The sequence below is a fragment of the Lepidochelys kempii genome, chromosome 3, assembly GCF_965140265.1.
Source record: "Lepidochelys kempii isolate rLepKem1 chromosome 3, rLepKem1.hap2, whole genome shotgun sequence".
Lineage (NCBI taxonomy): Eukaryota > Metazoa > Chordata > Testudines > Cheloniidae > Lepidochelys > Lepidochelys kempii.
The window spans coordinates 48915455-48929185 of NC_133258.1; the positions used below are offsets into that span (position 1 = coordinate 48915455).

The 13731-nt window shown below is 38.4% G+C and overlaps 1 protein-coding gene across 5 annotated transcripts in view; it reads right to left on the minus strand.

The window, feature by feature from the left end:
• Positions 1 to 1725: 1725 nt before the first annotated feature.
• The window catches only part of KHDRBS2 (KH RNA binding domain containing, signal transduction associated 2), a 572210-nt gene continuing 560204 nt past the window's right edge, over positions 1726 to 13731 (minus strand). For all 5 annotated transcript variants that reach the window (XM_073336336.1, XM_073336333.1, XM_073336334.1 and 2 more), the window contains one exon: positions 1726 to 2503. In XM_073336336.1, coding sequence (XP_073192437.1) covers positions 2406 to 2503 — 98 coding nt within the window. In that variant the 3' untranslated portion in view covers positions 1726 to 2405. The remainder of the gene's footprint in view (positions 2504 to 13731) is intronic.

Sequence of the window (13731 nt, forward strand, 5' to 3'; positions counted from 1 at the left end):
ACCCATGTGATATATAATCTGGTAAAAAAGGCCAAATCTTGATTGATTTACTTTTATTTACATTAGGTTCAGGAAATGACTTTGCAGATATCCCATATGCTGCCACTCATTTTTTCAGCAATCAAACAATTCTCTCAACATACAGAAAAGTATCACACAAAACAACAGCAAATTCTTTGGTTGACATTATACCTTCACCAGCCTTTTATTTAAAATTGGAAAGAATTATTTATGTGAAGCCTCTACTTTAAAATGTTCATGAAAAGAAATACAGAAAAATATATACAATTATTGTCACAGAGGAAAAGAGACTCAATTAAAAACAATCAGGTATGGCATAGCTTACCTGAACACTTCTCAATACATCTGCTGCTTAGCTGTCCATTGCCTGTGCGTCCCTGAAATAGCGAGACAGAACAAACTCAATGTAATCAATAGGTAACCTACTGAATCCACTGTAACAACATTTCAGATTCAAATGGCAGGACATATGCTTCACAAACTATTCAAAAAAGTTAGCATGCAACTCCAGCTGCAAGAGATTTTGTTCACAAACCGAACAGCAATAAGCCTGTCTTTGTTCTCATCAAAAAAGTAAACCAATCACATTGACAAAAAGCCACCTTAAACAAAAAAACTGTATTTAAAGGATTAACAGTTTTGGCATCCCTACCATCAAGTCTTCAGGTTTTTTTCATCAAAATTTAGGTTATATATTTGTTGTTAGCAAGAGTTGCATTACTATTATTGTTAATTTTAGTTCTGTTTATTACCTTCAGGGTTATATCTTGTAAAATAATTTTGTTGCCACTAGTTAATGTTAATTAGTTGTTTTAATAGCCTATATACCTATTTGTTATGGTTTGGTAGGTTTACTTTTTTAACTATCAGTAACTTAATAACTGAGAATATTTAACATTACTGTTGCATACTCAAAATTACAGAGTTACTATTAGTGTTACCTGTTTAACGTTTAGTCATCCTTTGAGTCCTGCGACATATTTCCTTAATAATCATCAGCCATCAAGTCTGATAGTCTCAAAAGAAATATCAGCCCTCTAAACTGCCTTCAAGGGCGGTGATATTTAGCACTGAAAATTACAAATAAAGTTTTTGAAGTTGAATAGCAATAACTGGGCAGTGACACTGATGATTTGTTTGTCAAGACAGATTGTTATATACTATGCAAATGCAGTCAACGCACTCCTCTGAGTGAAAACAAGTATGTGAATCTATGCAATGCTTACATGTTGAATGGGATATTTAATGTGCGGGGAAACTCAAAGGTTGAAGAACTAGCATTTAGACAGTCTAACAGTGGTAAGTGGTAATCTTACCTCTTTAAACTCCATTACATTCTCACGAGAGACATGCTAATACAAACAAGTCAATCAGAGTTTGTGTTTAGCAAGATCAAGCTTAGAGGATAGTTTAAAATCCATTTATTGTTCTAAAGCAATTTTTTCCATTAACATGTTATACATTAGTGTTTACTAACCATGATTCATGTAACAGTTTAGTTTGTTAACTTTTAAATTATTTAACAACCATAAGTTATTAATACAACTTTTAAAGTCTTACACAAAATTCTTAAAACAAGCTTGGGTTCATTTTTGTAATTTTTATATATAAAACATTTTAGGCATCTCTTGAAAAAGAAATAAAGCAGGCATTTAAAGCTAGAAAACAAGTAATTCCAAATTTAGTTTGTTACAAAAGGTTTCAGCTTTATTGACAAATTATGGCAAACATATTTGACAAAATTATGGTTTCCTATTTAGAGAAGCTTACACATGGAACTTTATGTGATTTTTTTTAACAAATACAGGTTAAAACACTGAACAAATTCAGTTAGCTACATACATACAGTAGCTGCTTGTTTTCAACCCCATTAAAACAGCATTTAAAATTAAATTTACAAACTTAATATCGAACATCTTAATCTAACTAACATATATTAAAAAAGACAGGTTAAAACATCTTATCTACATCTTGATTACTGTCTGGTTCAAAATAAAAAAAACCTCATATTACAGTCTTCTAGCAACCCTAAACAAAAACTCAGCCTTAGCTAGTATGTAGAGAGACTCAAGATCTGTAACAGCATCATGCTTTCTTTTTTTAAAGTTACACACAACAATGAATAACAACCAAGAGAACATCATCCTTCAAATGGTTTATAGACAATGCTTGCCAAAGATATTTTTTTAAGTCCGTGTTATAAAATAATACTAATGCCAATGCCACTCCAATGTTATAGGAAATACAAGTAGTACACGGGGTAATCATGAGCAGTAATCCCTAGGATAGAAAAGAAATGGACTATTACTTGTCTTGTTGCTGTTTATGTGGAGACCACAGGCTATTAATTGTCTTTGAGTTGAGGTCACAGATGAGGAGGACCTTCAATATCTACCATAGGGGTGTTCCCTGTAACCCCCTCGGGCTGACCTTGGAGGCGGTGCCTTTAGGCTGGAACGGGTTGTGGCCCATTCTTCTTGTGCTAAAAACAGAAGAAGAGAACATTTTTTGTAAAAGACTAAATCTGAAAGAGCAAAAAGATATCAGAGGCAGTGACTGTCAAAGATCCCAAGGATCCTGCTTGTGTGTTTAACAAACACAAACTGAGGGTGGCTTTATCATCCATTGCTTTGTCCTTCCTAGCATCTTAAGAAGGTTTGGTTGTCCGCTTACAGAATTTGTAGTAAAGATTAGCATATCTCATTCTTTCACTTTCAGCAGAGCGTGAATATCCAGTTTACTGGTAATGCAGTCAGCTCTGGAAAAAACACAGCATTAGCCTACCAGCTCAGAACATATTCTATACAGAGCTTCTGACATCTTACGATAAAGCACCAAAGGGAATAATATTTTATGCCGCTGATATGTTAACGAGATTAGGAGTTGAATCATAATTGAAATACATTTGATTTTCTACTTCCATTTTGGACCAAAAAGAGGGAAATGAAATAATGGAAGGAACAATACCCGGAAATGAGGCAAGTGCATTAAGCGAAGAAGCTCTACCTCCTAGCTGTTACTGTGGGTGGCAGCATTCCCATCAACTTCTGAATGAGTTTTGTTCTCATGACCGTGAAGTACACTCAGAAAGAACTAAGTTAATATGCTTAACCCTGGCAGACTGGAATGAGGATTGTGTTGGTCTATTATTATAAATCAGATGTGCACGAAAATTAGCTCTCCTATGGCAGCAGACATGAAAATGAGAGCCCAAGAGGATAAAAAAGAGGTATGTTCCAATGATTAAAGAACTAAGCTCAGACACAAAACGAGGAGCTCTAATCCCAAATCTCACACTCAGCAATTCAGCCAAGCTACATGCTAGTGCCTCTCTGTGGTGGATGTTCAGTGCAGGTACTCCACAGGGAATGGGTACAGTGGTTAAATAAAATGGATTGAAAAATGATTTAAAGGTGGCATTCTTTAAAGGAGTGGAAAAAGGGGGTTCAGGGCTCCCACGACTTGTCAACCCTTCTCCAGTATAGCCCCCCACCCCTTAACCCTAAAATGGGGGGAAGTGTAGAGGTCTGAGCAACGGATTGGCTGGGACCTGAATGGGAAAGGGAGAGGGCTGACAGAGCCCTTGAGTATATGGAAATGGTGACAGAATTACCTGAACTGTAAAATTTTGTCTGCCAGGCATTCAAGGATGAAGTTGTGGCCTTCTTAAAACCACATCCAGTGCTCCTGTATTTCTTCTGATACAGCTGGAGAAAAGAGGGCTTTTTGCTGGCACAGCCCTAGGTATAAATACCCACCCTGCTCTTCCCATTACCTGTGGCAGAGGGGATAAGTCCTCCTGCCAACTGAGTTTGGCTGAACTGCTTCCTGCCTCTTCCATGAAGCAAATTCCCTCTCTAGGGAGGAAGGGGCCTTAAAGGGGGCAACAACCCCTTTTCTTCTAATCTGCTGGCTAAGCCACCCTTGCAACTCTCTTTTCCTGTCAATCTGGACAAAGGGTTCCAACAGCTCTCAAACCTTAACATTTACAACACTGTGCTATCTAAGATACTACATCTGTGACCTGTAAGGAAATATAGCAGTATCCTTGAAACCACAGGGTGGCTTATGTAGACTTTTTACTGATGATTATTGTGTTGATATTACATGTACATCGTGAAGATTAATATTTGTACTATTATAAGTGCTAGGAATTCTTGTGTCTGTTTTGGGGGAAAATTTGCATATTTGGACTTGCATAAGAAAATGGGCACCTGAAAAGAAAAGGCTGGAAAGAAGTTTGAAAGGAGAGTCTATGGTGGCTAAAAGGAAGCCAAAGGAAAAGACGGGTTGACATAATCAAGAAAAAGCCTTGAGAGCACAATAAAAAGCAGGGGAAAGGTAAATTGCAAAGAGTGGAGAAGTCTGGTATAGTTGTCTTAAAATAATTAATTGAGTGGTATCTCAAAATATATGCCCTTTACTCTAGCCTAAAGTGAGAGTATCTTTCTTCACTTACAAGACAGGCAATGTAATGATACAAATTGGACTATTCAATTCCATAAATTTTGACAGGGATCAGAAAATTATTTCATCTGCTCAGGTTTAAAATTTAACTACTTCCATCTTTACAAATGTACATGCTTTATTTTTCATATATTTAGTATTATGCAAAATGTGTCTCCCTAAGAAGGCAGCCCCTTAAAATGGATTTCCCTGGTCAAGACTGACAAAGTAATAGGATGATTCCCTGATTCTTCTCTTTATCTGCCCTGTTATGTGGAATTGGAGACATGTAGAGCACTGCTGAGTTCTCCAGACTCAATGTGGCAGGTGATGCTCACTTTCCCAGGATATAAGTGAGGTGAGAATGGCTCCTTTAGGCACACAAATCTAGTGTGTGGTGCTGAGCAATACTAAGAGGGGGACCCTAGCACCAGCAAAGCCTGGAGGAAAGGCTTGGGCTTGTGTTTCCTTTATTCTGTGTTAACTTGTTAAAAAAACCCAACTGCCCCCCCCCCAAAAAAAAAACAAACAACAAGAAGGGGGTGAGTTGTGAAGCAACATATAATTTGTTAGCTGTTTTGGGTCAGGATAGAAACCCTACTTGTTCATGGATGATATGTACATAATTTTACTCTGTCGTGTAATATTCTAATTTAATTCCTAACAAGCTCAGTGGGGCCATTCTTAAGCTTTGTGGGACCCAAGATGGAGCTTTGAGGGGAATCTAACCATTTCTTTTTTGCCCACTTTCCCCCACTTCTAGAAGGGGGAGATGGGGATATGAGATGTCTAGTCAGTGCCTGGCCACAGAACTCACCAAAGCATGAGTTGTCATGTTGAGCATGTATTCTTTGTGCCTTAGGTCCACCGTGAGCATTAAAGAATATGTAGTCATTTTGTTTCATTTTTTAAAAATCACCAAAACATGAGACTAAAACTTTCTGTAGCAAGGAAGATATGTACAAACATTATAAAAGAAGATTAAAAAATCAAGAGAATATTAATAATAATTTTCCAGAAAGATAGCCATATTGTCTGAAATTTAGCATGCTGTTTGATTTATAGAATGATACTCTTGAATTAAATATAAAGTAAAACTTTAAAATCTTCATCTCCATTTAGAAATGTCGCAATTTTTCTTTTTTTAAACCAGGATGATTATAGTGGAAGGGAAAGAACCTTCTAGAACAGTCGGAGTGTTGAGGTAATGGTCCTGTATTTCAACTGGCTTCAGTTACTGTAGAATACTTGCTGAAGCTGTCTCCTCCATTCTTTCCTTTGATAGTTTATTCATGCACTTTATTTATGAAGGCGATAAAGTGACAAACGATCAAGTGAAACTAACATGTACAGAGAGTTCCATTCTGCCCTATGTCTTAAAAAACCCTGCATCAATAAAAAAAACAAATAACTGGGAAAAGTAGTTGTATCTTTGCCTGCTTCCCAGGCCAGCAACATTTACACTATAAAACGCCCTTTTTCTTTGAAAAATCTTTTTTGCACATCTGGTGAGTCCAAGACGATGGTCAGATATGGTCAGTGTTCCAACCATACATAAAACCCTATATAGGATTGGATCTAGTGTGATTATGTCTACTCTTCACAGTACAGTACCTCCTTCTGTCTGCTGAATCCATAATATGCTTCCTTGTCATTTCCTTACATTGCATAACATAGTAATCACAGTGAGGAAGGTGAGAGAAGTAATTTTGAACTGAAACTCTGTGGTCAAAATACATATGATATGTGTATGCATGTTGCTAAACTGTGACTTGGCCTCCACTCCTACACAGGCAAAAAAGGGCCCACTTTACATCTCTAGATAGGTAATACCTGGTCCTTAGGCATGGGTGTGCAGGACAAGAGGGATGGTACAAGCCCACTTTACTGCCTAGTCAATTAATAGTTAATTGGCTAGAGCTGTTGGTATTGTAATTTACTGCAGATTAGAGCTGTGCAGGAACCAGAAGGGCCATTTTGCAGGAAATTATGCAATTTTGAAATATGTTTTCATTTTGAACTGGAACAAAAACAAGGAATTTTGAAACTGCCTGAAAAATGAATCAAAATATTTTGTTCCAATAAAATTGAAACACTTTGTTCCAGTTTCAATTTTAATATAAAACACAATAAAATTCTAAAATGCCATTTAGAACCAAAAATTGAAACATTCCATTCTGATAAAGTCAAAACAAAACATTTTATGAAATGCTTCATTTCAATTTGCTTTTGAAAATGAAATTTTATTGAAATTGACAAGTTGATATGGAAAGTTTTGATTTTGATGAGAGCATTTTCTGACAGAATAACATTCAAGCAACTCTACTGTTGGGTAGGCCAGCAGCAAATTACCACCCCTCGGGAATAAGGAGGAAGCAAAGGAGGAATGGTGCCTCAGAGGGGTGTGAATTAATCAAAATGCCTCCCGGGACTACTTCTTGGTTGGTGCTTGAAGTCTCAGTCTAGTTCTTATGATTTTAAAATGTGTCTGAAACCAGCAAAGCTACTTGCATGATTTGTCCCCACATTGTCCCACTTTGTATGTGGATGAGAGCAGAATCAAGACCTACAAGTTTATTCTACCTGAAAACTATATCAGCTATAGAAAATTAGGAAAGTGTGATAAGAAAAGTGTAATACAATGTTTCTTTTTTAACAAGCACACAAATGGAAGGAAATTATAAAAGGGAAGAATTATAATTATTTCTGTTAAGTGATATTTTCAGTATTAACAAGTCAACACATTAACTGCTTATTCATGTAACGTAAAATGCAATTCTCTAAAGAGGGCAACTCCATTGAAGTCAAATGGGTTGTCCTACTTTCACCAGGGATGATTCACCAGGGATAATAGAATGTAGATGTGGAAAAATCTAATAGATCTTCAACTTCATTCCTCTGCAAGGGCAGCTTATAGTCCTCTGGATGAGGAAATTTCTTCCTGTTTTAAAGATCACCTTGTATCAAAAAAAGATCAGCTTTAGGAAATGTACATGATCTAATTCTAATGTAAATGAACGACCACATATCTTATAGACTATAAATTGTTCTAACTTCTGTTTTAAAAAGAAAAACAATTCCTGAAGTTCAGAAAAGAATGCTTTGTAGTCATTTGTCTTTGAAGTTTGGCATGCAGAGCCTATTGTAGAGATCACTTGGTATCTTTTTAAAATTCCAAAAATATGAAAATGATATTTCATAAAATATTCCACTCAGAACACATATGACAACTATTATTACGCTTTTATTTTGCTAGGGACTACAAGCATTTCTGAAACATGAATCCAGTCTCTCATAAAAAGTCAGGTCACCCATCATTTTCACAGCTGATTAATCGGAACATCTAATCATAGCAGGATACTGCAATCACAAAGGTAAATTATATTTCAAAGGACCCAGAAGGAGCAATAATATGTAAAACTATTTAGCTTGACCTAACTAAGTGATCACATTTTTATTTTTAAAACATCACTGATGTTTGTGGTTAGTAAGTGAATAATTGGATAGCTCTAGAGTAAACACATAGACAACAGAATTTGTAACGAAAATACATTTTCTGAATAAGGAAACACAAAAGGTATGGAAACAAAAGTGAAGATATAAATGATGCCTTCTTATGAAAAAGAAATATGACGTTAGCATGACTTTTGCTTTTGAAAAATACAGTACTAAAGTATATCACATAGTCTACTATTCTTTCAGAAGGAATGACTTAGGGTTCTGTTGCACTTCCCATCCCTTCCTCCCCCTGAGATGTTCAGAATGTTCTTTTGTGGATTATCAAGGTTTTTATGGTCACACAATACCAAAGTTTACTGTGGAAAGCTATTACCTGGAGGGCTGAAGAAGTGGCAGACAATATGATATAAACCTAAATCCTCCGGTCTCTTACACCCGAAGGGGAATAGTTTCCCATATACTGAATTTAAAAGTACAGACTCTACATTTTGTTTCATTATACCCTTTGAAAATGGTATTTTGCTCTAAATGTGCTGCGGCTTCAATTACCCTTTGCTGAAGTGTGAGAGCATTTCCAGGGAAGCCTTGGGGAGATGTAAGATTTAGATGAAAAAAAGGAGAAGCAATTTATTTATATAAATAAAAATGACTAAAATAACAACAGGCACACTAGGTGCACAATACAAAGACAAAATAATAACATTTGCCCACCTCAGGGTTCCTCCAATACAGAAGAGAAATCTGCAGTCCTTTAGCCAGAGTTCACATAGTATTGAAATGACATTGCATCACCCGGATGACTAGCTTATTTTTACTGGCAAACATTGTTCCTAAAGCAACTCTCTGCTGCTTTCTGTACCCACATCTGATTTTGGGAAAAGAGGAAAGTCCTAATTTGCAGCCTATGGCTCCCTGCTCCATCCCAGGTCACATCTTCTCATGGCAATTAAGAGTTATTCCCTAGCCTTCTACCTCCTTAAGGGAGTATAACTGATTTTTACCAGCCCACGTAGAGGGAAAAGTCATCTTTACCCTAACATAGAGGAGGAACTCAGCTAGGGCCTATATATCATTAAAATGAATGACACCAATTTTTCTTGTTTGCTAGACCAAAATAATGAAATGTGCAGGCCGCATCTTAGTTGCACCCTATTGACAGCAATATCAAGTAGCAGGCTCAGAGTTGTAGGTGTTAAGAGAGCATGTCCTCGGGAAAAAGTAGCTAGCAACGGCTCTTGGTATGCCACCAGAAGCTTCCCTGTTGTACCTAGAGGGTCAGATTGTAGCCATTCCTGATGCTATAGACAACATTTCTATGCAAATCACACAAGGGATCTGGAACTAGAAGCCTAAACCTTCAGCTTGGAAACCACTTGAGCTCCAGTAGCTGTTAGTAGTTTCTTTCTTGCGGAAAGAGCCAGACACTGGGGGGGACATTACACACACTCACTGATCAACATTATGCCCATACATTACAAAGTGACATTCTCAGCCACTAGTTGAGCTTTAGCAGCAATACTGGCAGTCATCTTGGAGACAAACAAATGAATGAACCTCTCAGTTTAACTCTGGACCTGAAAACCTAGAGGGGGAGAAGAGCAGGCAAACCATCTAATCAAAGGTCTTGCCAGCGCAGAGCTGTTCTCTGTTGTAGATTGTATGGTCTGTGCGGCAATGACTGTCATTTTCCATATAGTTGTGCAGCACGTGGCATAACAGAGCTCCTCTCTGGTTGGCCTCTGTGCGCTATTACAATAAAAATGAAATAAATTTTCCAGTGTTTTGTGCATTGGAGATTATTTTGCAGCTGCCTACATCTGAGGATCAGGAAGAGTTTCCCGATGTGCAGCCTAAATTTTACCTTTGTTAATTTCATCCCATAACTATAAGCTTTACCCTTTTTTACTTTCAACGGGACTTCTCACACTAGAAAGCACTATGTGTGGTAGTATCTCTAAGATGGAACCAAAACAGACTATTCCAGTACTTCCATTAGATAACAATCCCATCCCAACTTTGCTGTGTATCAGCCATTTATTTATTTATTTACTTATTTATTTTCACAATCAGGGAGAATCACCCTAAGTGTTTTGTTCCTCTATATCAGAGGTGGGCAACCTGCAGCCCACGGGCTGCACGCAGCCCATTGGGGTAATCTGCTCTTGGGCCACGAGACAGTTTTTTACATTGACTGTCCACAGGCATGGCCACTCACAGCTCCCAGTGGCTGCGGTTTGCTATTCCTGGCCAATGGGAGCTGAGGGAAGTGGCGCGGGACGGGGGAACATGCTGGCCACCTCTTCCCCGCAGCTCCCATTGGACAGGAACGGCGAACCATGGCCACTGGGAACCTGTGAGTGGCCGTGCCTGTGGATGGTAAGAGTAAACAAACTGCTTCGCGGCCCGCCAGCGGATTACCCTGATGGGCTGCATGTGGCCCTTCGGCCACAGGTTGCCCACCAGTGCTCTATATGAATGTGTCCTTCCCCTCCGTATTTCATTCTAGGGTTTTTTTTCTCTCCCCCCTCCCTTTACTCCAATCCAAATGCCTTTCTTTTTCTGCCCTTCAGAGACACAACAGGTAAATCCCACTGCAGGGAGAGCAGCACCTTTTCTCTCAATCCAGTTAATCCACCTAACACACCACAAGATATGCATTATCTCCAGTTTAAAGATGGGGAATAGGAAACAGAGAGGCGATATGCCTTGCTGTAAATCACACAGTGAGTTAAAGGAGATTTAGCATTAAAACTCACTCATTCCTGACTCCTGGTTCACTAGATAATATTTCCTCTTGCAATGTTGCCCAAGTGTTATACTAAATACTGAACACATTTTAATATCACACCTACATGAGCACTAAATGTGTTTCAGCATCAGAGTTAATGCAATGAGGTTTCTTTATCATAGGTCACCGTGACTGTCTCATTTAATGGCTAGCAAGTCAATAGCTTTCTGTTTGCCATCTAGGAAGGCAATAGGCATAAGATCTGGTGTCAGTAAAATAGATTGTGATCAGCAATCTAAGGATGTGAAACACACACACAATTATGACAGAGCAATGGTACAAAGGTACTAGCTCAGTCTCAAATGAATCAAACCAGTGATCTAATTTCAGCGCCTGGTTCAAAAACTGGCAACCAGCCAAAGGTGGAAACACCAGTTAGTCAACAAGCAAGTATGCAGTGCTCTTTCATGTGGGTCAGTGGCAAAATAAACATGGTATGTTCAGTATGAAAAGCACAGCATACTGTGCAGGTCACATAGGAAGGTAAGAGCACACAAAATAAATCAGTTATCTTCTATCTACACTAAAGTTCATACAGCATTTCAATTAGGCTGAGTCCATATTATTTTGCCAGTTGCATACTGTGAGTTTTGCCTCTCTTTCCTTTCTGGTTTACACTCACCCCTATACGCAATGTCCTACATTTCCATGACCTTCCTTCAGGCCCAGTAACCACTGCTCTCAAATTAGATGGGGCCTCTTCCTTTCACCTCGGGTCTCTGCAGTACTAACAGTTTTCATTTTATTTTTAAATGTAGTTTATCTTTTAAATCCATATAAAGGGAAGTTATTAACAGCCGAGGTTCACACTACTGTTATATCTACGTTTTGAGAAGTGTGGAGCTACCCTGCTTGAGGTACTATCGGGCAATTCTGTATAATGGAGCAATTCTCATCCACCCTTCTTTATGATAGTAAGTGATTTTAAAGCAACAAAATGTTTCTGGGTGTTAAGAAAAACAAGCTGACCACCATGTTGCCATTTCTCAAGGTCCCACGAGGAACCTCAAATTTAAATTATGGGTTTCACTATCAAAAATAAAAATAATGCCTGTGAAATGCCAGTAAAATCTGCATATTTCCATGTGCTAGTAGCTTGAAATATTTGAGCAATCTTGGTAAAATATTCTACTTTGATTACATTGATTCATCCAGACCCAGCCAGGGTCAAAGATTTTCTTCTGATGGGCTCCGTACCAACCATGTTGTTTTATGTACATGATACTACATCACTTACTGCACAGAACTGCACAGCTTCCTGAACCCCAACTGATAGATTCTGTAACTGACAACAGCCTGGTGTTGGGTAGCTCAGGTAGGGATTGTGCCTCAAAAGACAGTGTGCTGGGGGAGCACGCATAGTGTCTCTCTGGAGGGTGCAGCCAACCCTGTGCATCCAAGCTAGCTCTGCTGGCCATAGCATGGCCATGGTATCTCACCCACCTTGTCTCATTTAGGGTAGATCAGGCACTAAGGCATCAGTTCCTACATTCTCTGGGGCACAGGGATTGTAACTGTCCCTGATATTTGCATGGTTGGATGCATTTGGGGGAAATGCTTTTGCATTCTTGACAACTCTGTGCATCTGCACAAGGGCCAGGGTGCATCTAGCCCCAGTGGGGAGTCTTCCTGAATGGATCATTCTGATTCATAAAGGTCAGTTTTTATTATTACAATTGCATGGTAGTACAACTGAAAATGAGATCCTTTTTGTGATTTCCTTACTGTAATAAAAAGACATTCCCTAACAATGTGGCCTTTTCTAGTTAATTTTATGTTCATATTTATTAAAAAAGAATACTAAAAAAAATACTTTATCTAACAGGGAGCTCAGAAGCAGAATACTGAAGTGACTTATTTCTCCCACAGCTTTCACATACACACCTACTTAGCTGCATCCCTGATATGTTCTCTTTTTAATATCTTCTTTTCTATGGGAGCCCACAAATGCTGCTACTTCTGGGAAGGAACAAGTTGCAGTTACCACTACAGGACATGAAATCTGGATTTGAAGCCAGATCTACTGGAATCTAGGGTTTTGATTCTGAGCCTTTCACATGTGTTCTGACACATAGTACATTCCAGAGTGAGGGGTAATTTGACTTGAAGGCCATATGGCACTCAGAAAAGAGGCTAGCATGATCTCTGTGACAGAATCACAAAGATAGGGGTCTGAAAAGGGAATGTGAGACAGTGGAGGTAGAAAACTTGTGGAAATGTTTTGATGATCACAAGGAGAGAGAGGCTATTAAAGGACAGTGTGGAAGTATATACTGGAGGGGGTGAATAGAAAACTTACAGAATCGAGATTATGGAACAGAAGAATAGAGCTTGTCAGAGACGTTGCGGCGGGAAGGAAGGGACAGGAGAAGAGAAGAGTGAGCCTGAAATCTTTCTACAGTACAGATAAACTATGGAGATGTATCCAAACTTCTGAGCACTCATGTGAACCTTAGACCTAGGTGCTCTAAAATTTTTGAGGTTTGCACATCAACAAACTGCCTAAAAACAGAGAGAGTTTGCCTGACAAGACATTATTACTTCCTAAATGTATCACTTGTCTCTTGTGATTAAGATAGAGGTGTCAGTTGTAACTCTACTGTTAAGTTTCAGAGGAACAGCCGTGTTAGTCTGTATTCGCAAAAAGAAAAGGAGTACTTGTGGCACCTTAGAGACTAACCAATTTATTTGAGCATGAGCTTTCGTGAGCTACAGCTCACTTCATCAGATGTTTACCTAAACATCTGATGAAGTGAGCTGTAGCTCACGAAAGCTCATGCTCAAATAAATTGGTTAGTCTCTAAGGTGCCACAAGTACTCCTTTTCTTTCTACTGTTAAGGTTGCTTAGAGATTTGCAGCTAAAGCAGAATTTTCATTTGCTGCTCTGCAGTGAATTTTCCAACGTTAACACCTGTACAAAAGAGATTATAACTGAATTTGTGATATACGTTTCATGCAGTGCGGAGGAAGAATCTGCCCATTCAGAATATTGAAAATCCATCATTTTTTAAATCTC